This window comes from Agelaius tricolor, unplaced genomic scaffold, assembly GCF_023055355.1.
Source record: "Agelaius tricolor isolate 1412-34295 unplaced genomic scaffold, bAgeTri1.0.p SCAF_8, whole genome shotgun sequence".
In the NCBI taxonomy this organism is placed as follows: Eukaryota; Metazoa; Chordata; class Aves; order Passeriformes; family Icteridae; genus Agelaius; species Agelaius tricolor.
This window is the reverse complement of record NW_027269268.1, coordinates 47,606,989-47,632,630: the sequence shown is the minus strand read 5'-3', so window position 1 is coordinate 47,632,630 and position 25,642 is coordinate 47,606,989. Positions and strand designations below refer to the sequence as shown.

Sequence of the window (25,642 nt, the reverse complement as noted above, 5' to 3'; positions counted from 1 at the left end):
TCCAACACTTGTCAGTTTCTTTAATTTGCTGGAATTCAGTCCGTGTTAGGTGTGTGGGTGACTTGTAATTTGAATATATATGCAGGATGTCTGTAAACTGCCCCAGCTGTTGGCTAAGAGCAAATATTTCATATTTGTGGGGAAAAGCTGAGAAAATTCTTCTTGTTTACAACTGCCAAGTCCATCTGAGGAAGGCACATTGTTATCTGACAGCCAATTCATCTCCTTGGGATTTTGAAATCCAAAATGATTTCTCAGGAAACCTGTGGGTACTTCATTCAAGTATTTTCTTTTATACATTAAATAGCAAGCACTTTAAAGCTTTCTAATTTTTTTTCAATGTGTGAGTGTAGGGTGTCACATTCTCACTCGAAGTGTAATGTGCCAAGCTGCTGTCGGAGTACCTGATACAGACCTTTTAGCATGGAAGCAGAGGGTGTAAGAGAACTTCAGGGCAGCTTAAATGAAGTCCATTTAATTTATAAGATTGTTTACATGTAATACTGCTTATGTTGAAATATCTTGTGCTAGTGTATACAGGCTTAATTTTAAAAGATATTTCCTGTTCTTCAGTACTCGTCAATGTGAACAACAGTAGTTTCTCTTTGGGAAAAAAGAAATGCCCATCTCTCTAAGTGAAGTGCTGGGGTTTGTTTGTTTGGGTGGTGGCTTTTTGTTTGTTTCTTGGGTTTTTTTGGTTGTTTTTAACTGCAGTCTCAGTTAAATTTTTTTTTAGACCAGTAACTCTGATTTCCATGGAACTGTTTGGTTGGTTAATGAGTTACTTGTGAATGCTCACTTATAGGTCTGATAATTCAAAATCCTGGATATCCTCAGCTCCTTTTAATGGAAGGGAGGACCTGAAATGCTTTGCAAAATTAATCTCAGAGAGGAGAAACTTTTGACCTCTTCAGAAGATATCTGCTTAAGATTGAATTTTATTAAATCCATAAAAATATGCCAGGTGGTTTCTCCTGTAAATTAATAAAATATCTTTAGTACACTATGTACATTAGTATGTACATGGACCTATTTGTGACCTATAGCCCTAATATGCTCCACAATGGGAATTTGTGTCACACCAGTGTAATTGTACAAGTGCAATGGAACCCAAGGCTGCAGTAAATACTGCTGTAAAAAGTGATTATTATTACAGCAGCCTGAATGAAAGTAAAAATTTTCATTTGCAATAAACTATTGTGTGCCTATGCCTGCTACTTAAGAAATAGGAGGGGAAAAGCAAGGTGGAAATTTGCAACTTAGTAAGTTTTAGGTTTGTGGAAACTGTAGTAGCTAGAGAAACACTGGTGAAGTTGATATTGCTGTAAGCCTTTTAGATGGATACTTCTGGGAGAAGTCTTCAAGTCAAATAAATGGCTATACATTGCAGTGTTCACTTTGCAGTGTTCACTTAGTTCCAATCTCTGACAGCTTTGAAGGTTCTTAAGGACTGAGCTCTTAAGGCTCCAGTCCAAGCCAGTTTTGTACACCACTGCCTGAACTGGCTTGTCTGCCACAAATATGATTTTTTTCACAGACTGGATACCGAACAGAAGAATTGCATGGTCTGTTTTGTTGTGTAGATGTTTTGTCTGCTGAAACAACCCATTTTGATTGAGAAATGGGCTGTATGCACTGAAGTTCAGTTGGGAAAACTTGTACCTTTGAGTACATCCTGAAGCAATGCTAAAAGCTCTTGGACTAATTACAGTCTTGACATCTGCAATAATTACTGTACTTAATATCTGCAGGACTTCTTTATTATCTATAACTTATTTGAGCCCATGTACTTGAGCAGAGCCTCTAAAGAGGATGTGGCTCTTCAGTAAATGGCAAGTGCCCTAGAGTGAGGGTTGGATGTGGCCTCTTAGGGGTTTGAACCTCTCTTACAGAGACCACAGTCATGTGTCAGCAGTGGTTTTCAATCTGCTTCATGGCAGGAAGACAGAAAGGGTCAAGACGTGGAGGATTTTCACAACACTTAGGGATTTCCAGAGACCACTGCTTATTATGGGGGACAAAACTTTTTGAAACAATTCCTTATGAGAATGTGAAATCAAAAACTTGTTTCTTCTTTCTTCATAAAGCTGTCATCTTGGGTGTGATGTTTATATTAGTTGAAATAGTATATTAAGACAGCAAGATGAAGATAAACTGAAAGTTTCCACTTTGTGGAAAGTTTCCACAGCTTTAGAAATAATTTTTAGTATGTGTAGGCCATTGTTATTCCCAAATTCACCTCATTCTCTAGTGTTGCAAATAGTTCCTAAAATATGCCAGTGTTTTTACAAGTTATTGTCATTTAGAGGGAAGTATAAAATTTTGTTGAAGACAGCTGCCATAGACTGCTGAACCAGTTCTGTAAGAAGCTACTTAAATCTAAAATGTCTTTACAGTTCCATGTAGCCTAGAAATAGAGGGTTGTCAGGTTTTTGAGGGCTAAATATACTCTTCACATGTTTACAGAGAAGAGCAGTTACCTTTTCATTTATAAAAAAATAAAAATTGGCTGATAGGAAAACTTTTTAATCATAATTTTTCCTAATATGTTTTTTAAGTCTAGTAGTTGGGATTCCAGCTCTTATTATGCTAGGGCTATGACAAGGAAAAAATGTCAGAATAGAAGGGGTTTACAGCAATAGTTTCAGAACTACTCACTTTTTTTCTTCCTGTATTTATGAATAATCCATTGAGGGAGCAGTATATCCCTAAAATGCTAATTTAGAGTCTGATTCTGCAGACATTTACCATGTGAATAACTTGGTTTGCATGAGTAGTCTCACTGATTACTCCTGTGAGAAAGGTTACTTGTGTGGCCTAAGAAGTTTCCAGGCCAAGCCTCCCTATTTTTGATAGTTGAATTAGCAAATTTTATTTTTAAAGTGTCCATTTAAACTGTTACCTGTGTAGACTTAAAATGCAAACTATGGGGGAAAAAAAACCAACCCAACCCAAAACCCCATAAACAAAGGAAATAAGCCACCAGTCCCCCCACCAAACCCATTTCTGCTGAAACTGGTGTGTAGGTGAAATGTTACTCTCAAAGGAATAACTTCAGCTTCTGAGTTGGTGTCTGAGCTAAACACCCCCACCATACCTCCCCAAAAACAGCCCCTCTGAGCTACATGATGTGAGTAAGCTGCAGTCATGAGTTCAAGGAAAGAATGCTGAACATCGAGCTGGTACATGAAGGAGCTTTTAAACTGTAATCTACCCATTGTATTTTCATGTTTCTTACAATGCATGCTGATGCAATATTTCAATTTTCATAAAATATTTCAAGAATTAAATGTTTTGTTAGAGTTTGTTGATTTTTCTAAATTTTTGCAACACAGTTCTAAAATGACAAACTGAGGAATTGTCCCTACTTGCCATTTATTTGGGCTCTATCTCCATGAATACATTAAAACAAGTTATTCAAAGTTAACATGAAGAGAGCACTTACTTAGGTGTGTACTTATGAGTGTTTGAGTAGTACTGAAAGTCAGTATTGTTTTGTACATGCTGTGGATGAACAATTTGAAACTTACAGATGTGCCATAGCATAGAAGGAAAAGTATATTTCAACTACATAGCTTCAAGAAAAAGTTCTTTCTACTTAGTAAACAAACTGTAGTACTAGGTGGATTTCTTTACAGGATACAGATTGGTATGTGAAATTACTGTGTGCAGCTTCAGCTGCAGCATGGGTTTAATTATGATTAATACAAAGAAAATCATCTTGTCAAAAATATTAAATGGGCTTCAGTAAAATAAAGTGGGGTTTAGTTGTATTCATGTATTGCAGGGTTAGGGTTATCCAGTTGAGCTCTAGCTTTGTCAGATAAATGTGGTAAACTATTACACTGCATTAGTAGGTTTTGAAATTACAAAATAAAAACTGACTTGGGAGTCACTGTGATCTCTGAATGTATGGGGTGTTACAGAGCATCTCATCTGACAAAGTCATGCATTGCAGGGTAGACTAAGAAGGGAAATGTTCCATCTAGGGTAAAGACAAATGCAGTTTGTCTTGGACATAACAGCCCAGCAGGCCTGGGCGTTTATCAAGGGCTTTAACAGCTGCTTCAAAATAGACTAGATGAACAAATACTATTCTTTCTGCCTAGTCTAGAAAAGGGCTATATTATATGTATGCTCTTTCTTAGAGTGCAGACTTGGTGAATCACTGATGGGGGGGAAAAAAAAAATGTGTTGTCCACAGATTAAAATACACCTATGTGCTCATATTCTGTTCTGCATGAGATTGCAGTTTTATTCCAAGTTGACTAACTCTATCAATAAAATGTAAATTCCAAGTAGGAAAATAGTTTTAAGAGAGGAATGGCAATATTTTCTGTGATTATTTAAATGTGAGCTGCATCAATAAATTAATCCTAGAATAAGCAGGCTTGGGCTGAACTTTTTTCTTTCTGAATTTTGAACCTGATAGTATATAGTCTTTTCAGTTACAGAAGAGAAGGGTTAGAAACCATAGATTTCACCTCTATGAAGCTATATGATCATAATCTAGCAGCAGGTACTTCTGGAAAAAATGTTGAATGTCACCTATTTTTATAATGAGGTTTTTGGTTTTTAGCTGAAGCAAAATATGACTTTTTTTCCCCCCTCAATTTACAGACACTTAGGTGTCAAGGCTAATGTGGAGTTTAGGATCCCTGGCAAAAATTCTGTGTTAGCAGTAGAACCACTATTTGAGGAATCATTTCTATCACTATCATTCCTAAAAGCACAGCTGATAAATGAGCAATATTTTATCTTATAAAGTTATAAAGTGTGTCAATGAAATCAATTTTTTAGGGATAAGACCTTGTGTTATATAGTCTAGAAGTTGTACCGAGGTTTTAGATTGAGTTCTTAGCTCTTTAGCTGAAAGTTAGTCTCGAGTTTCTTTTCTCACTGAATCCCGGTCTTCATTGTGGCAGGCAAGTTCCTTACTGGAGTCTGAGAATTAATTTTTTTCATTTGGGGCACATTCTGGGCAGTTCTGACTACAGCTGCTGGGGAAGTCTGGGTTTGACTAACTAAAACCCGTGGGGATATTCATGTGCTTGCTTTTTAAGGCTGCTTGATGTTACACTTGTCTCCTCTCTGTAGCATTGCTGCTTAATCACCTGTGTGGCTTCAGTCTGAGTATATGAGCATATGAAGAGTTAATTCCTTCACACAGGTGTGTCATAGTTAAGGGAAGAATAATGAGCACAGGTAGAGAGGCCTGGTTTTTAACAGCCCTGAAGGGAGTGAACAGTTATTCCTTGTTAATCATGGATGTGAGAAATCCTTGTTTTAGCTAGTCTTACATACTTTAAGGGCAATGCACCGCACATTCTTCCTCTTAGAACAGGGAGGAGACCACGAAGCCTCCGGTGTTAATCACTTACCAATGGAATGTGGGACTATAGTACATGAATTATACAGGCCACTTGTATTAATAGTGTCTTAAGAAAAATAATTTAAAACTACTACTGTAGTTGTTCTGTATTAACAGACTTTTGTCAAAGCAACATCGCATATCTGCTTTAAAAATGTCTGTTGAATCAGAGATAGAAAAAGGCTGGTTTTGAAGACGGTATATAAAAAGATGCAGTGTTCCAATAGATTTTTAAAAAAATATAGCTACATTTTGATTACAGAATGCTACAGAATATTTGATAAAACTAATTCCAAGAGCAATGTTCTTCTAAAAGACTTGTCAATTGCCACTATTTATTTTTATTATATTTTATTCATCTGAGTGTCTTTTCTCATGGGATTCCTTTTATAGGTCTAGAAGTCAAATTGCAGTGAGAAGTCCTGTTTGCTCTTTGCAGACCTTTTTACAAATTCCAGGGCGGGAAGGCTGTTTATTTTTCCCACATCTGTTTTGTGCTCACCCTTTGTGGCATTGTTTGCTGGATGCTCTTCTTTCTTGCTTCCACTGAAATGGGTAATTTGCACTGTTGCAAAATGGTGAAGCTAGATCTGATTCTGCAGAGCTGTTGTGCCAATGTTTTTGTTTCAAATGGTGGTTTTTCTTCAGAAGTTATTTTAAATGGATTCTATAGAGCACTGATATTAAACTTAAAGCTACACATTTTAGCTTTTAAAGATCATATTTATTTCTTGCAAAATGAGTTCAATATTTTTTTTAATGCTGATTTAATATTAGGTGGCCACAGGTAAAAATTGACTTGTCATTACGTTTTAATATAGCATATTTGAAAGATTATCTAAGATGCTCCTTATTTTGATTGTAGAAACCACACTTCTATCTGGAGTCTTACAGATAAACTCCAGAATGTATTAGGTTTCTGGCTGCAACTTCAGTGACTCATACTGTTATATTACCTCATTTACTATGAAGAGCCTGGTTGAAACTTCATCAGAAGAAACATTTTATTTTCCTATTTTCTTTCGTAGTATGTGTTCATTGTGCTGGCTTGTCTTTAATAATAGTCTAGACTGTTAGTCAAATACAACATGGCAAAGTCTCCTTTTATTTTTTTAAGGCACACCAGCCATTCTGATTTAGTTTGGCAGGATGTCTGTACAGGTGCTCTAGAAAAATTCTTGAGTGAAATTTGCTGTAGTAACTTCATGCCAGAAAGACATTTACAAGCCTGTCAGGACTATCTGCAGGCCTTTCTTGTCTTTCTAAACAATCTGTTCAAACCTCAGCTAAATTTCACCTACTAGATCAGCTTCAGCTCCCCTTTCTCTTTGCCTTGTTTTTGCTTTCTTGGAAGTAATCCCAGTTATTGTCAAATCATTCTTGTTTTGTCTGATACTTGAACCTCTGTTACTCTATGAAGTAACATGTTCTAGACATGTAGTATAACTTCTGTTTCCTTCTTTATGGTGTACTTTACAGAGTAGAATCCCATAAGTGAGCTTCACAAGATTGTGGAGGCTTGAAGAAATCTCTGGAGATTGTCTAATCCCATGCTACTGATTAACTCAAGGTCCATCCCAGCAGGTGTCTGAAGGCTGTTTCCTTGAACAGTTGGATTTTGAATCTCTCCAGCAATGGAGAGTCTGCAGCCTCTCTGTGTGACCACCCTCACAGTCACTGTTCTTAAGTTGAAATACAGTTTTCCTGTTCTTTGATTTGTACCCATTGCCTCTTGTCCTTTCACTGTGCACCGCTGAGAAGAGTCTGGCTCAGTTTTCCTTACTTGGGATGGAATCACATCACTTATTTGTGCACATGAAGTATTGATACACATTGAGATATCTCTGAGACTTTTCCTCCTCAGGCTAAACAGTCCCTGCCCTCTCAACTTCTTCCAATGTGACAGGTGCTTCAATCTGCCTCCTTTGTCATTTTAGCAGTTCTTCCCTGGACTTGGTCCAGTCTCTTGTGGTGGGAGTCCAGCACTGGGCACAGCTCTCCAGATGTCTCACCAGTGCTGATTTTAGGGGAAGGACCACATGCCTTGACCAGCTGGTAACAATCCTATGATTACAGCCTGGGATGCTGTTGGCCTTCTGTGCAAGGGCACATTGCTGGCTTCATTTGACTTTCTTATTCACCTGCACCCTAGACTGTTCTCTGTGGTGGTTCTTCCAACTGGTGGTTCTCCAGTGTGTGCTGGTGTATGGAGTTAGTCTTCTCCAGGTTCAGGTCTATCCATTTCCCTTTTGTTGCCCTTCCCAAGGTTCTTTTTCAAGCAATACTCCAGCCTGTTTGTGTTACTTTCAGGCAGTGCACAGACTTAGTGCATCAGTCATTCTTTCCAGTTTTGTAGCATCTGCAAATATGCTGAGGGTGCAGTGTGTCCCATCTTCCAGGTCGTGAATGAAGTTTTGAACAGTACTGGTTCCATTGCTGACTCCTGGAGTATGTAACTTGTGACTGTTCTCCAAATGGACTTTGTGCCCCTGACCACAGCTCTTTGAACTTGGCACTTTTGGTAGTTTTCAGTCCACCTCACCATCTGCTTTTGTAGTCTGTACTCTATCAGTTTGTCTGTGAGGACAACCATTATGAATGGCAGTGTCAGAACCTTTACTGAAGTCAAGATAAACATCTACTGCCTTCCCCTCATCTGCCAAGTTCCTTATTCATTGCAGGAGGCTGCCAGGCTGGTCAGGAATCATTTTCTCAATGTTAAATCTGTGCTGACCACTCCCAGTCATTGTGTCCTTACTGTGTCTAAAATAGAAATATTTTGCCCAGTTGCCTTTTCAGGCATTGAGATGAGGCTTCCTAGCCTGCAGTTTCCTGGCTTTTACTGTGTTCTTCATGCTTTTTAGTGCTGTAGGCAGAATTAATAAGAATAATGACTAAATATTTATAGAAATATCTTTTCTATTGAAACAGCAAGGAATACAGAAAACAGCAGCCTTAGTTTGTCTTTTCTTTATAGTGAAAAAAATGCTTTAAAAAGGCAAAGTGAGTATAGATGCTTGACAGCACAAAATACTGTTCTGCATAATGTAGGGAGAATTGATTGAGGTAGGAGAGGAGTGTGGTAATTTTGGATTTGACATCAAATTCACAGGAGAAGAAGATGAAGGACAGAAAATACCTTAGGTTTCAAGTAGCATGCACTAGCTCAATGTAGTACTATAGCTGAGAAGTACTTTTTACTGCTTCCTACACAAATAAGACACTGAATTTGCAGTAGTGTCCCGCTACTGTTCAAAATTTTTTTTTCTTACTAAAACAAATATCTAATTTATATTTGAAATTAAATGGGGAATGTCTTTTTTAGCTAGTCACTATTTAGACTGGAAAGTGGAGTCCTGCTTAAGTGTTTCTTGACCTGGGGAAAACCTTGGACATCCAATGCTCTAAGAACAGCCTTGAACTTCTCAGATTCCAGTTTTTACTCATGTGGTTGGTGAACTTGATATTGTTAGGCTTAATGAGATTATGAGTAGTTTGACTAGAGAAATTGTCTTTGCAGAGAATTCTTAATGGAAAAACTGGCACAATCTTTTGCTTAGCTCTTAGTTCTTGGGCTTTCCTCTCACTTGATGACATGCAAGTCACATTCAGAGAGAGCAGTTGCCAGATGTGTTGAAGTTCAGCAGATTGTGGCTTTGGACATGGATGCACAAATATTTTCTGCCTCTGGCAGATATAGCACAATGTTTTTGTAGGAAAGCAGTGATTTGCCTTCCTTTCAGATGGAAGTCTAAGTCTATAATTTCTCTGTTGAGGCAGTAGGAATCACTTATTCTGATGTCTGTTATTCTAACTCTTGTGTATTTGAGTAAAATTTTTGGGCATCATACTTAAACTAGCCCGTGGCAATGATTTGGGTGCTGTGTACTAGCTTTCTCTTTTGAAGTACTTAGATAATTTTGTAGGTGGCTTCTTTATTTCCTGAGCTCATAAAGCCTGAATTGATGTTAGACCTTCCCAGAGGATGCATATCCCTGTAACATCTTGGAACTACTTAAGGAGCCTTGTGGGCTCAGTTGTGGGTAGAAAGTGCTCCTGTGTGAACATGCAGAGGTTTGATTACTGACATGTTCTTCCATTTTAAATTGTAATGTAATGTAAACAGGCTTTTATTCTTTCAAAGTTTATGTATATTTTGCAAATGAGCTTCACTGAGCTGTTAAATGGGTGTAATAGTTATTTCCTCTGCTGACAAACAGAAGGTGTGAATATGCTCCTTTGAAGAATGTAATTTCTAAGCTGTATGGTGCTGTGTGCTACTATGTACAGATAGTGTATTTACTTCTCTAGGCTAACTTTGAAGGAGGAATGTAAAATAATGAATTCCACTGTCAATAATCCTTGTAAGTTGGAAGCATTCAATCATTTTCCTGAAGCAGTGGCGGTGGGATAAAATGCATCTGTCCTCTATTTAGGGTTTTGGAAGACTCATTCTCTATGCACCCAATGGGATAGGCTGTTTCTAATTAAAGAGCACAGCTGATTTATAACTGACTTTAAACAGCTTTTAACTTCGATCAGCTCTCAAGTTATCTTTGAGGGCTTCTTTTGTCCTACAGGGTCTATGGGTAGAATTGCATCTACTCGAACTAAAATCCATTTGAAACTTAGGTGGGACAAAAGAGCAGCCTTCCAGTACTTGTGAGGTTGTTATGAAAAACCTCAAGCCAGGCTCATTGCTGTGGTGAGCCAACAAGCATAAATCAAAGTGGGGAGTGTAACTGCATGTAAGGGCGAAACGTCTTCCCTGTGAGAGGACAGTCAAGCACTGGAACAGCTCATTTTCCCAGAGAGGCTCCACAATCTCCTACACCTTCTCTGGCTGGATGTAGTTGATACAGTGGGATGAGAAACAGGTTACAGTGAAGGCTGTAACAAGTCTGAAACAAATGGGTGTGAATTAAAGCAATTGCATTGTACCCAGTGCAATAAAGATTTTTTTTTTCCTCCCTTCCTCCTCCATGCATGATTGCTACTGGATCATAGTTATTGTGGCATGAAAACTTGAGAGACACATCAGGATGGATTTGTGGCATGGCCAGACTTGAGTGGGTTAGGATATGTTGTTACTGGGAGCATAATGTGCTCTCCCTCCAGCCTCTGTCTGTTGTCATCTTCATGTACTTTGGCTGCATGCAGAAGACAAGTAAAACTCAGATATATACCAATTTACTAAAATAACCTGTTGTTCAGAACCACCAGCTCAAATTAAGCCACTTTTTTTTTTTGCGTACCTTAATGTTGTCTGCTTCAAAAAGTTACTTATTTTTTGTCAGGTCTTACTTTTTATCTGCCTGTTGGTATTGAGCTTAATTTAATGAGTGTTTTCACCTGCTCATTTGTCAAAGGTATTTTTTCTTTGTCCTTAAATCCTTTTATATACTTATACCATATTTTTACTTTGGAGATGCTTTTCTAGTCTTTACTATGTCTAGAAGACTGACCTCTGGGAGTTTTAAACTAAAGTATTTGTATACTTTAGGTAGTATGTGGACATTGCTTGAATTTATTGTGAAGAGCTCAAAAATTTATCTGTGTAAGTTTGCCCAATCTCTTCTAAAAGATCCATTCAGCAGCAGAAGGAAAAAAAAGATAGATTTGAATTGCAACTTGAAAGAATTATATTGTAATGGTCCCTCATCTGTTTATTTCTGCACACTACCAAAGGACTTTACAAGTTGTTACAATGTTAGAGGTTCTTCAGTACATTTTCTGTTGCTCACACCACTAATGCTTCATCTCCTCTAAGCTCTCTGCTTGAGAAACACAAATATTTGCAGCTCAGTTGGAAAACTGAATAGTCACAGTATGGAATATCTCATCACTGTTTCTTCAGTGCTTCACTTTGAGCTCCATGTCAGTTTTGGGAGAGCAGTTCATTTGGTGAAACTGAAATTTCTCTTCTTGCATTGTCCCAAGGGAAACATAGCCTGCTAGGTACCTGTGCTAAGTGTCTGCTACCATGAAAACATGGATAGAAGATGTGGTGGAATGTTTATGGTTGTTTTTACTCAAAATAGCTGTAGTTCTTTAAAACCTACAGTCTTGGATTCCATGATCCACTCTGCTTGCCCTGGGTTTCAGCTCGAGAGAAAGGAGATCTTTTTCACTCACTCTTGTTTCAGTATGTTTGTGTGTTCTGGATAGGTATTATTTCAGACAAAATGAAGGATCAGGTCACCTGAAAAAGTGGAACTGTGGGAGAACCATGTAAAACAGTGAACCATTTTAAAATAGTAATATATTTTCTTGACTCCTTGTTTGACCCTTTCCAAAGATTAGAAACTCTTCATGGTGACTTTGAATGGGAGACTGTTGTGTACTGTGATACAAGGCTGTTGTTTCAGACTTGCTCTGCATACTTTTTTTTCCATTCACTTACATTTTCATGTCCTTTTTATAGACAGAACTACCTACTGTAGTCTTGAAAAATGTATTTCAATGAAGTCTAGTTCATAAAATCTCCATATAGAAAACTCAGCAAATTGACACTCTTAAAAGCATCTGCTATAACTTGTTAGATGTAAAGAGTAGCTTAAGTCTCTTTTTGAAGTATTTGATGAATTTTCCATTATTGCCTTTATGAAAATTAGTTATGTTTTATCTTCTTGGTCACAGACAATAAGGAATAGTCAACTTTTTGGTAGAAAAAGCTTTGTTCTAAAAGAATATTCAGTGAGTGGGATAAAGCTATTCAAAGTAGAAGATACAAAATGCAAGATTCATAAGGGATCAGTAATTTGTGTATTCCCTCAATCTGTGTAGTGCTCAAAGAACAAATATTTTAGTCTTCTGAATGTCAAAGTAGAATCGTGTGTTGAAACACTAATTTGAAGTTCCAATCTCACAGGGTAGAAACTGGTGAGACATGAGGGTAGTGCTGTTTATTGCTAGTTTGATTAATACAACTTGATTTATTGTCCATAACACTAGATTTGAAAGTCTGTAGAGTGGCAGATGCATCAGTATGTTAAAGGTACACTGTATATATCTGTATAACATATCTGTATGTTAAAGGTATGTGAAGTACAGGTAATAACAGAAACTCCTGATGGAAGGTGTTAACTGTTTGTGTAAGACATTAAATAGCAGAGCAAGTAGTTTGCCTGTGAAGTATCCTTCTGTGTGATCCTGTGTGTCCTTGTGAGACTGTTCTTGCATTTAGTGAAAGGTAGCCTGCCTGATGAACTTGATCATCAATATTATGTCATTGTACCAGAGAGGCTTTTGTGTAATGAAACTTCTATAAAAATACAGATACTGAGTAATTTCATTGCCCTTTCAGTAACAGTTCATCATTATTGTCTAGTGTCCCAACTTAATAGATTTATTACAAAGTATCAACAGAGATTTTTGTCCTGAAAAACTGATTAGAAACTCACTTTTTAGTCTTTACCCTACATGCTTTTCCATGTAATTTTGGATCTGTAAAAATGGACTTAGATGTTTAAGTCTCTATTTAACTAACAGAAGCAGTGAATGAACTTTTTCTTTTTTTACTCTTTTGTTCGTTTGTTTAATTTTCAAAATCTTGTTGGACTGCAAATGTAGCCTAAGTAGAAGACAATTGTTTTAAGCTAAGTTTTGTGGTCTTGGCATATACTTTTATACATAAATAGACATTTTCTGACCTTTAGTAAATTTATAAATTATTTTATTTTGAAAATGCAGTAGATGCAGAAGCAGTAAAATGTATCACTTTCTTGTATTTATGTTGGGATAGGTTTCTTTTTAAGTAGTGTTCAAATCAGAAGTCTTCCAGTAGTCATTAAATTATAGCTCTTTCTTTTATATGGAAATTTTTTGTTCTACTAATTTGGACATATGACTTGCAAGATCACAATCTAGATTTTTTTGTTGTTGTTGTTGCTGGATTAAGATTTTTTTCCCTAGTTATTAAAATGCATTGTCTCTCACCTCTCTTAACCCAGTAGTGTAGTTAGTTTTACATTTTTTTGGTTCTTTCACTTTTAGTTTGGTTTTTTTTTTTTAATCACTAAATGTGTGATTTAGGTTTCTTCTGCTTACAGAAATCAGGATTTCTGATGCTTGACTAACAGAAGAGAACCTGAAATTAACACTGGAGAATTATGGATATCTAGAACTCAAGTAGCTGTCTGCTTGCTTATGATTTGAAGTGTGGCAGCAACCCTCTGTGTGCATAAAAATATTTCTCAGATTATTTCACTCTCATCAGTAGTCACATTGAGCTTTAAGGGAGGAAAAACTAACTGAACTAAACCATGAAGTTATGTAAAATTTGATTTTGAATGTCTCTATGTATCTACATGGGAATTTCTGGAAAAAATCTTTAAACTGGAAAGACCATTATATGGAACAATGTTTATGAGAAATTAGCCCAGAGAGGCTAAACAATCTTAATTATTTAGCTAAACAGGAAAATCTGAGCCTTTATGAAATTCTGAAACTTAATTTTTCAAGACTGATGCCCAGTATATTTTTTAACCTTGTGGGATGTGTTGATAGCAGTTTATTGATGTAGTGTAACCACAGTTAGAATTTTTATATATATACACATGTATGTATATATCAGATTGTCCGATGCAGTCTGGTTTCTGTGAGGGCCCTGAATTATTGAGGGATTGTGCATTGCAAAGTATGACCTGTGATAAATTTTATGGGACACAACAGTTTTTTCTAGTTGGTTGCTTTGCTTGAATGGCAGGTGCCACATGTGGTGGATGCATTTGTTAAAAACAACCAAAAGCCTGTTTTGAGCTTGATTTCTTGACTGGGATGACTGTATGCTCCAGGGCTGTCAGACACAGTAGAAAGAATAATCTGCATCATATGTTTAGAAAAAACCATGAGGCTAGAATATATTTGCCTTGGCTAGTGGTGGTTCTGTTGTCTATGGGTATAATACAGAGGGCTTTGATCTTGTCACCTCAGTTTGAGCAGCTGTGACCCTGGTCGGCATGCTCAGTGAGAATCTTCACAGACAAGTGGGCACCTTCCAGATTTCAGTTGCAGTTTTTTCTGTTGTACACTGTCTTATGTACAACTGATCAAGTTCTATTTTTAAAAAAATTTAGCTTCCTCAAAGTTCCTATTTTTACAGTTAAAGTGGAAAAGTGCATCAAAAAACCTCCTTGTAATGCCAGATATAAGCTGTGACTCCTTGGGGTTTTTTGACTTCTATTTGATCAGGGTTTCTGTAACAGCTTCCTTTGCTTTTTAAAATTCATATAAATAGGTTATATGGATCGTTAGACATAATATTATCTTGTTTACTGAAAGTGTATACATTTGATACATGCTCCCTGGAACCTTTTCATGGTCACAAAATGTCTATCTGCTCCATTATACTGAGAGGAACATAGAGTTGGTAGGGAATTGAATTTGCACTGCTGATTTTGTATTTTTAGCTTTCATGTTGTTTATGCAGGATGGAGTCCTGACTTAGTGATTGGCTCACACTGCTGAGATTCAAAATCTTTCATAAAATAGGTAATATGGTCTGTTGGGGGAAACCAGAAAATGTAATTAGTCCATGGTAAATTTACTACTGGACCATGTCTCCGCTAATGGACCTTTCTGGTCTTTAAAATCAGCTTGTTACAGCCCTGGGATTCCAACTCAAAGTAGTAACATTGCATTGCTGTAGCATTTGTAATTTAACACAACTTTTTCTTTTCTTTTCAAAGGCGCCTAAACAGAAATAACCTCCAGTTGCTTTCTGAGCTGCTCTTTCTGGGGACTCCGAAGTTATACAGGCTGTAAGTAGACATGGTCCAATAACTATATTTGGGAAATCTTGGATTTGGTCTGTTATTGTGTCTTGCATTAGAATTTTTATCTTTTGCCTCACATCGGGCTAAAATGCATTTTGGAACATTGGTGTTTTGTTTAAACTGAGTACTTTCTTTCACTGCTTCGCAAGTTTTTTTTTTTTAATTGTGTTTTACATCTAGGTCATATACTGATACTTGTATGAGAATATTGTCATTTATTCCCACTTCTGTAAGGAAGTTCTTCAGAAAGAATACTTTTGATTTTACTTTTCTCTTGTTTGGGTTTTTTAAATTTTTTCTGTGTTAAAAGAGCTAAAAAGTGCCTGTGGAGATTCTGACCCAAAGATGCAGCACTGTATAAGCACTTTGGTTTTGTGATGTTCTGCTTTTGTGGTTATACACACTTGGCCAGAAAAATGATGGCATTGGCAAATGCTAGGCCTGCAGAGAAGTCTCTCCTGTGTCCCTCAGAGGGAAACAAAGCTAGTAACTCAAGCTCTGGGAAGAAAAAATGATTAAATGCTTTACCTTAAATAAAAATGACAATGAATTGAGAAACGACTTCTTTGTTTTGATTGTATTACTTGGTTTGATAATGTTTTACTCCAGGCAATATTTTAAAATACATGGTTTGACCCACTGTCATTTCTAAAAAGCTGCTTAATTCTGGTGCAATTGAAATGTAGAATAAAGTTCAGAATATGTTTTATTTGAACAAATTAAATTGTAAGGTACCTTTTAAGTTACAGTATGTGTTATGGAAGGGATAACACATGACATGCTTAAGTAGGCTTTTATAAGGTTGTACCAGTTCAGTCTGTTTTAATTTGGATATGTTTGATACATTTCTTCAGGCTCCAGGTGAGCTTTCTGCTGTTGAAATTGCTGGTTTATACTGGGTTTCATCACTTGTGTGCTTGGAAAAAGAAAGGTCAAGTTGGAGTAAAGTGGGATTCCTCTTGTTTCCATTTTAGTATATGGAATTATGTTTGAGAACAAATATGATGCTTTTATTTTTCTTGATTTTTATTCTACTTTTGTGAAATGATAGTTATTTTCTTCCTCCTTATAGCAATATACAATAGCAAACTGAAAATTACTCCTATTATTGTAAACATTTATTTTTGTGTATTTTGTTTTATTCCACTGCCTTAGATGTCTACTTTGTTTCCAGAAATTCCCCGTAGATCTAATGAGTTCTTAAATGACTAGGCCAGAAAGCTGCTTAAGGCTTTTTCCTGACAAATAAAAATATTTTCAGTACTATAATATTATAATATATTCAAATACTGAGTTGTATATTAACAGTTGAGTCTCATAATTTCCATCAGCTGGGATAAAGACATTACCTCTATCAGGAATGAGATTAAAGGGATTTATGGTCAGTTTATTATTCCACCTACAGTGTAATGGTTGATACCTAGATACATATATAATAGAAATGAGCCATATTTTGCAGGCAAAAAATGGATACACACCTCAGTCAAAATCATATTTGAATATATTTATTTCAGAATTGTGTATTTGATATATGCTAGTCTTAAATCTCTAATGTCCTTTGACATAAAGCACACAAGTGCTCATAGTGGATATGGAGGAAAGTAAGAGATCACTGGCTTCACAGTATTAAATTTCCTCTGCCTAAGGGTTATTGTTGATCAGACCATGAAAGTGAATGTCTGGTTATAATGTATTCATGTTTAAAAGAAAATATGAATGGTAGTAGAAAATTACAGCTGCTTAGCACTATATTTGTAATTAAAAGATGCCAGGCCAACAAAGGCACTGATGTTAGTTAAATGTTTGTGGTTAGTTTCCAGATAATATGTAGCTTGTTCCCTTTGAAGAGTATAAAGTGATTTGGTTTTTTATATGTATCATTGGATAGGCTTAGATGTATTTACATCCAAATAAATAGTTTTGTAAGGAGAAGTAAAGTTCTCAAAACATGATCAATTATATATATATATTTTGGTTTGAGTTCAGTATTTATTTTTGGCATTTAACAGCTAATCAAACAATGTGTGTACTGCGAGGTTTCAACATACTATTGAGCTTCTGTGAATAATAATTACCATTTGACCCTTGGCTGTAAATGAGATGCCAGGTGAAGAAGCACATATGCTTGTTGTGTAGGCTAAATGCAATATAAAAGAAAGAGGTTACACTGTATATGAATTATGATTGGACACAGTTGGTTGCCGCCAGCGGCCGGCTATGCTTTCCCTTTGCTGTCTGCTCCAATTTCTCTTTGGACGGGTTGAGAGAGCACTGCGTGTTCAGGTCAAGATGTTTGCCTAGAAATAGTAGTACAGTTGCAGCTGTGTTTGCTGGAGCAGGAGACTAGTTTAAATAGCATTACCATTTATCCAGTCCATTAACAGAACTCTGTAAAATAATACCAACTCTGCATAAACTACAGGACAGTGTAATAAAATTACAAGCACTTGTTGACAGATGGGAAGTGTAAGTAAAGGAAAGCAATAGGTTGAGAATTTAAAAGAGACAGTGCATTATTTTCTGTGTCTAAAGACACTTAATTTCAAAGGTAGTTAAATTATTTTTCAGGCTACTTTCTTTCCAGTTTAGGAGCCTTCCAAGAAATCTCCTGGAACTAGTTAAAATGGATAATTTTAGTCAAAACAGAAGCTGATTTTCCCATTAAAAGCTATCTATAAAGGTGTTTTAACATAAATATTTCAGTAGGAAGTAGTTAATGCCAAAAATAGTATAAAGAGTGCTGTAGGGTATATTAGTTTTACCTTGCAAGAAATCTCTCAAAGCACAATGTACATGAGCCTCTGTTTTGATGCAGTGCCATTAAAATAAAGGTGCTGTTTGAAATCCCCTGGGATGAAAATTTAAGTTCTTGCTCAACAAGTAGTATTGCTGCAAGAAGGGGCATTCTTTGGTGACCTGTATGCCCAGTCATGCTACGTTGTGTCATGTCAGGGATGGTACCTTAGCACAGACAATGACCACAGCCTAGTGAGTGCTTATCTGAGGCAAATAGATTTTGACTGCTTACTTTGGCTGGTTAGATCACAGTTCATTGATTGCTGTTTGCTGCAGGATACTGAGCTGCAGCTTGGACCCAAGCTGTTTGAAAAATCAGTTGTAAAAAATACCTTTATTAATCAGTGGCATGTAAAGGGTTTTGAGTTACATGCACAAAGCTTGTCCCTTCTGATTTACACTTTGTGTGCTTGGAATGTGGTTAGGTTTCTTTACTGACTAATATCTGTATAAGTTAGGCAATGTTGGCCTTGAAAAAAAAAATCAACCTTTGTAGTGACTGTTGTCTTATATGCTTTTCTTTTAATATATGAACTTGAAGGTACACACTGCAAATGTTTCTCCTCTAAAGGGAAAAACTTCCAAAACTTAATGTAGTCTGATTCATAAACATCAATTTTGAGATGTCTGTTAGTCACTAAAAAATTTCCTAAGAGCAAATAATTACAGAGAAAAAGTACTAAACATCAAAAAAAACTTTTAAAAATTATCTTAGGCCAGAACAGCAGCGGCGGCAGCAACAACAAAACGTGCCGTACAGGGGGCCCTTGCAAAAATTCCTCCTGAATTAATTTCTGCCAGCTATGATTAAAGTGTGTGGTACTAGATGTGTCAGACACCATAGTTCTCTGCCTCATTTTACTCTTGGCCTCTTTGGCCCTTGCCACAATAAATCCCACAATGGCTGGGCAGGAATTGCAGGTTGCAGTTGCCAGGGTTACCGTTGTCCGGCCGCACCGACATCATTACTCATCCCGGCCCGGGCAGCTCCTCCCGCCGGCTCCGCCGCTGCTGCCGGAGGTGCCGCTCGCATCACTCGCTGAGCCTTGGGCTGCTTTCACCTCTGCCGAGAGGGAAAAAACTGAAAAAAACCAGCAAAAAAAACCGCAAAACAAACCACATCAGATAGGAAGGGGAAAAGGTTGTAAGATGGTGCATGTAAGGCACTAGAACAAGGACTTTCAAATATTTTTAAGTTCTGGACTCCCTTTTGTTAAGGTGTAATTTATGATTTTGTCATATTTCTTTTAACAGTAATCATAAGTGAGACTATAGTCATAATTTTGTAGAAAAGGCACTTCAGTCTGAAACCATTTTAACAACTCTATAAAGGAATCACTCATTAGAAAAATGCTCATTATCTCAAAGCCTCTGAAATACTCCAACTGCAAACAGCTGCCCTGGGTGTTAAGTGCAATGAGGAGCAAAAATGAGTTTTCCCTTTTCAAAAGACAATATTGAAGAATTTTTCTCCTTTGCAGAATAGATTGCTAATGGAGCTGCTGTCAGGTAAGTGCAGTGGGTTGGTTTCCACTGTGCTGCAATAATGTTACAGTGTGCTCCACTTTATTGCAGAGGTGGGCAGGATGGACAAAAAATTTAAGAAACACTAATTCAAACATGAATTATGAAGCCACCTTGTTGCTATATCCTCCCCAGGATAGTGTGTGTTTTACTCACTTGAGTTTTTATGATTTATTTTGTTGTGTTTTAGCAGCCTGCACACAAGGCAACTCTTTTTTTTTTCATGCAATAGAATTAAGTCTTATTTTAGGGCTAAATGGAACCAAGTTAAGTCTTCCCTAGATTGTATTGGTCTGGTTTGTGTTTTGACTTGTATTTTTTTTTTACCACAGTTGCTTAGTTCAAGTAAAAGAATGTTTGAATTGTTTTATCTAGCCAATTAAGTTCAGTTGGCAAGAATATAGCTATTCTACTGCTAGTTAGTTTTTAAATACTAGCATTATTTTGTTAGCACCACTCTTGAACTGTGACTATAGTTCTCAGAATGTAACTATCTTTCAAAATTATCATTTAGTGAAGGCATACGGCATATTACGATAGGTATAAATGAGTATACAGTTCTGGCTTTGTGGTATTGTAAGCCGCTAATTAAAAAGGAATTTTTAATATATGAGTAATTATTAATCTTTTTTGCAGTGTGCAAGCACGCTTGCTGGTTTGCTACATCACTGCATTTTTGCTAACAGGAGGTCTTACTGCCCCAGTATGGAATGTTTTCAGGGTGAATGTGGTCCCTTATGCTGCGTGGCCACTGCCATTTACATTTCTGGGAGTTTATTTTTGTATAATCCCAGTCAGTAGGCAGACAGGCCTATCTAAAAAGTAAAAGAATTACTGTGTATTAAACATATGCTTTTTAAGGTTCACTGCCTGTGAGAATAAACCAAAGTTACAGAACATGTTACCTCTGTGCTAGATTTGTAATACCTAATTTCTGGCATTTATTTTTGGCATGGAAGAACTAGGAGATAAAGTTTTGTGAGACATTATAAACACTGTTACTTCTGTTACCTGCTCATTTTTAATGTAAAGGCAAAAGAGAATTGGGAGCTCAAATGCTTTATGCAGTTTGACTTGCGTGTTCACCTTTTTTCTGGTTCTACGACCACTTGCTTCTACTTTAAGCTTTCATTCTCTGCTATAATGTTTCAGAATTGAAAATTCTGTTGTCTCAAGGTACTGAATAAAAGAAAAATACAACACTGTAGCTTTGCTTCAGACATAAGCATTATTGATATGGCAAGATGGCATTTTAGAGATTTTTGGAAGTGTTGCAAAAATTCATCAGGTTGATTGATTTTTTAGCAAAGAAACAAGTATTGCTTATATGCATTTGGTGTGCAACTTGCAGTAGCTATATCCTAGCAACAGCAAGCATTCAGCCTTAGATTCAGCTGAGTGGAAATGTTGATAGAACCAGAATGAACTTTTGAAATGTAGTTAGAAAAATAAAAGTAAAATTAATTATCACTCTGTGCATTTATTGGACTTCAAACTTCACTATGTTTCTCTTCCTGCCCTTTGTTACAGAATCTCTTAATCTGTTGGTCTTTCCTGAACTATGCCTTCTTTTGGATTTGAAAGTCACCTGCTATGCTGCTGTGCAGGAAAAAAACTGGTGTACCAAATATACAGAAATCAAGTGAATTGTTGTTACTGGAAGTAATAGTATGAGATTTTTGAAATTGGAAACAAACTATTTTATTGTGAAATGATGCTCTCTATATGGTTGTTTTTATTTTTTTACTTTTGAGATAATTGGAAGTCATTTTTGTGGTTAAATTTTCCTTTATTTCTTTAATCATAAAAGCATAATTTTGTTGGGTTTTTACAAGCAATATTTCTTTTGCTATGGGATAAAATGTAAAATTGGATGTACTGTTGGGGCTGTAAACTAATTCTGATCTGGGCAGATCACTAACTCTTTATGTAAGCTGCAATAATAAGTGATTGGAATATCCATGAGTTGGACTTTGATCCTCGTAGGTCCCTCCCATCATAGAATCACGGAACACTCTGTGATTGTGTGATGCTTATATTTTTGGGGGTTTTTTATTAGAAAAAACACTCCAAAACTGGTCAGTCACTTTTACCCTTAATCAGAAGTTTATGTTAAACACCAAGCAAACAAAAATATGACTTACAGCAATTCTTCTCAACCAACATAAATATGTGTTATTTAAATTTTTTATGCTATTAGCTGCTGGCATTTAAATATGTCTTATGTGAAAACATGAATCATATTAATTACTCAAGCCATAGCTCTATTTCAATAGTGTGGTGGTATTCAGAGTAATTGAGAGGTCTACTTTAGCTGTTGTGGTTTTGGTACTTTGACAACAAGCATAAATAATTATCTTCTGTGTTTTTGTTGGACTCATAGCAGTTAAAGCTGAGAATTGTCTTTGAATGCAAAAATGAAACTGGCTGGTTTTGGATCACCTGTAACCATATTCATGTCCAGTCTGAATCAGTCCCTGGGTTGTTCCTGGAGGGTTGACCTTGAAAGCTTTGGTAAATTATGATACAGGAAACCATTTAGTCAGGAGTTAAGTAGAAACCTGAAACTCAGTGAAAGAAGTCATGAAAAGTAAAAAAGCATGTCAGAGGAATTGCCATTATTATGTGGTGCAGAAACATGGTGTGAAATGTTATAAAGAGGACTGTAAGTCTGTAAGACTTGGCTTGCACAGAGTGGACATTTAAGTGCAGCCATGTCATCTTGATTAAAAAAAAAAGAACAGAAAAGAGGAATAAATCAAGCCAAGGGAAAATCTGAAAGTATAGAGGCTTGTCCCTGTGATGGTAGGTTTCTTCTACAAGTGGAAGATTAAAGCCTAAAGTAACTGAATAGCTGAGAAAAGTCCAAAGAAAAGTTGATTGCTTCCCCTCCAAGAGTTCCAATTGATTGAAAAAAGCCTAATTTAAAGTTCTGTTTGTTCTGTGTCTTAAACCATCAGAATTTTCTTTTAAAACTGGGGGAATGCTCTGGAAGAGAAAGAATCCAAGGATAAAAAGTCATTGCAGGCCAACAATTGTTCCTAATCCTCACAAAATGCTGGAGAAATTAAATTTATTCTTTATTGCTCAAAGTGTTACCTAGGTCACTGGGCGATGGGAAAATTGAACTGGAAGTCGAGTAGGCACAATCTTTGTTTTGTGTCTAGATGCTTAACCTTAGACACGACAAGGCATCTTAGTGTGTTGTGGGAACCTGCTTCAGAGTATTAACACCAGGACGTTTATTACCCTGGATTTATAATGGGCTATGCTGTCAGCAGATGAAAATGTTGTGTTTACATTTCAGTGTTAAATGATCATTTAATTAACACCTAAGAGAAAAAAAAAAAAAACCAACCCTTGTGAAATTCTTAGCAGCTTTTATTGTTGGTTTCCGTGGAGGTTTTAATATCCAAGTTATGCTGTGGTTGCTTCTATAATACAGCTAGAAAAGACATTTATGAAGGCAATCAAGAAGGACAGACAGTTTAACCCCTGTTGACCCCTCGTCCTGAATGTTGATTTATATAGCATTTTAAATGCATTGAATTTGTTTTAAAGCTTCTTTAAAGTTACTCGCACAACATTCAAACAACACAATATTTTTTTCCATGTAAAAATATTTCCCAAAGTGTACATTCTTACACAGAGCATAGTTTTTCTTGGAAAATAACTAATGTATATAGAATTTATCAACAAAAATTCTACTGTAGTTAAAAAAAATAAAGTTGTTGGTTTGGCAGATTTGTCTCTATGTTCTTGATAAGGATATACAAGCTTCTACAAGAAAAAAACAAAAAGGAAGTTTGAAATAGACATCATATCATGTTCTGGTTGTAGTAGCTACCGTCTGAATTCTTCAAAAAGAATAGGAAATTGGCAAGGGAAGGAACATTACTACAAAGTTGTGTATCCACTTTACCCAGTATAATCTACTTCCATAAATTCCATTGTATCAAAGTCAAGGCTATCTAAAAGATTTAATTTGCTCTGGGTCCTTCATAATGCTTTTTGTTGTAATGTTGATCTACAAATACTTTCTGCAATAATGTCACCCTAGAAAGCACATTTGAATAGGTTTTTTTGCATCCTAGATCTGAAGCTAGATGAAATGCTCTTTGTTAAAGAGCAGATGCTTTTCACCTGATGTGCTTTTACAAACACAGTAGTAAAAATTGAAATTACGTATAGATTTAGAGATTGTTTTGGGGGTTGTTTATCATTTTGTCTTTGCTCAAGGAATAAACCCCACAATTTTAAAGCATGTTAAGAGAATAATAATAAAAAGCTCGGCACAGTTTAAGTCAATTATTGATGATCCACAAATTTTATTGTGTTTTTTTTGTTTTTTCTGATGATCATATCCTTCTCACATGTCAATAACTGAGTTAGAAAAGGCAGATGGAATCTGCTGATACAGTAAATGTTCCTTTCTTTCCATGCAACTGACATGAACCATCTAAAACTTGATGAAATATTACAGCTGCAGTGAGACTTTTATCTGCCAGTGGGATCTTAATGTTTTTGAAACTTCTCTAAATATATTTATTAAGTTGAAATTTAATATTCAGATAGAGACTTGCATTTTCTTTTGTCTCTAATATTTGAGCATTTAGAGTTCAAACAGTGTGTTGCAATTTCAGTCCTTTCTTCAGTGTTTTTAATTGAAAAATAATTTTGCGATATCCATTTCTTAATTGACACGTTGGATGAAGGAGCCTTAGGATATGCTTAGGATAGATAAGAAAGGCTTACCCTGTACTGTGCAGAGCTTGCTCTCCTCTCAGTGCTGGCAGAGCTTGTAGGTTTGCTGTGCTGGTGAGTGATTGAGATGAGCAGGGCATGCAGGAAGACTTAGGCTGCACTTTCTACATGCAGAGCAGTAAAATTCAGCTGAAACTGCACTGAACTGTTTGGGACTCAGAGGCCTGGTGGGAAGGTCACATACATTATCTAAGTACCAATTAAAGGGACTCTCATTGTGGCAGAGAAAGTGCCAATGTACGAAGTGAATACTTGGTCTTGGTGAAGAGCTGAAGGCAGAGCTGCAGTGATGAACAACCCAGGCTGTTGTCCTGATCCTTGTAGCTGTTGTAAGGGTACTTGGAGTCAGGGCTGGTGGTTTTACTTGGGAAAAGCCTGCTTATGAATGCTGAGCGGGGTTTATTCTCTCCCCCAGACACTTGAGAGGCCTGCTCTGCTAATGGCTGTTCAGACCCACCTCATGGAGAATAAAGCTGGGACTTGCAGAGCTCTTTTCATCTTTACAGCCAAGCCCAGGTGCAGGCCCTCCCTGGCTCAAGGGTGTTTGAAGGACCACACTCTGAAGGCTTCTTTCCAGGGCCCTCAGTCTTTAGGGGGAAGAAATAAGGGGCTGAACTGGGGGGGTAATCCTTTCAGCTAAGCACTCCTTGAGGTTTTTCAGGGTAACATGTACAAGAGAGAAAATCTTTGCCTCTTTTCATTTCTCCTTCTGCCCAGACAGTTCATTGGTATTTTTATTTTTGCTATGAATGTGTAATCCATACAGTTGTGAGGAAGGGCTGCTCGTACTTTTGAGGTAGTGTGTACAAGAAGAGGTTTGGTGGCAGTTTTCAGTGCTTTTGGTATTTTAACATGGGGAAGGTAGAAGAAACACAAGCTCTTATTTTTTCCACTTTTATGGCTTTTTGTAGGAGTGGTGGATAGCTGGCAGGGATTTAGATGGTTGATACTGAAGCTGCAAAGGTTGCACATGGAGTTTGATAAGACCCACAGGGAAGAGTTGCACTGAAGATAGGATAACAGCTAATATAAAAAAGGTGGATTTATAATAGCTGCTTCTCTAAATGCAAAGTATGGCAGGCTTATTAGAGGGAAAAGAATGTAAATATGCATCTAAACAAAGGGGAAAAGAATTTGACAAGTTTTGCAGAACTAAATAAAGGTATTTAGTTTAGTTAGTTAAACTAAAAAAATGACTCTGACACATATGTATGCTGCATGAAAGCAGTGATCATTCCTGAGACTGGGGAAAATTCCTATCTGGTCCTTACTACTTCTGCATAAATGTTAAATCTAGTCAATGATTAATTGATTCTGACATATTCTGTGTTCTTTATGAATTGTGCATTCTTTGCAAAAGGCAAGAGGCTTAATTCCCTTCTAGATTTTAGTAATGTCTATAAATTCAAGA

At 36.6% G+C, this 25,642-nt stretch overlaps 1 protein-coding gene across 10 annotated transcripts in view; it reads left to right on the top strand.

The window, feature by feature from the left end:
- Nucleotides 1-25,642, top strand: part of SLIT2 (slit guidance ligand 2) — a 260,769-nt gene that overhangs the window by 6,570 nt on the left and 228,557 nt on the right. For all 10 annotated transcript variants that reach the window (XM_071432632.1, XM_071432633.1, XM_071432634.1 and 7 more), the window contains exon 4: nt 15,061-15,132. In XM_071432632.1, the coding sequence (XP_071288733.1) occupies nt 15,061-15,132 (72 nt within the window). The remainder of the gene's footprint in view (nt 1-15,060; nt 15,133-25,642) is intronic.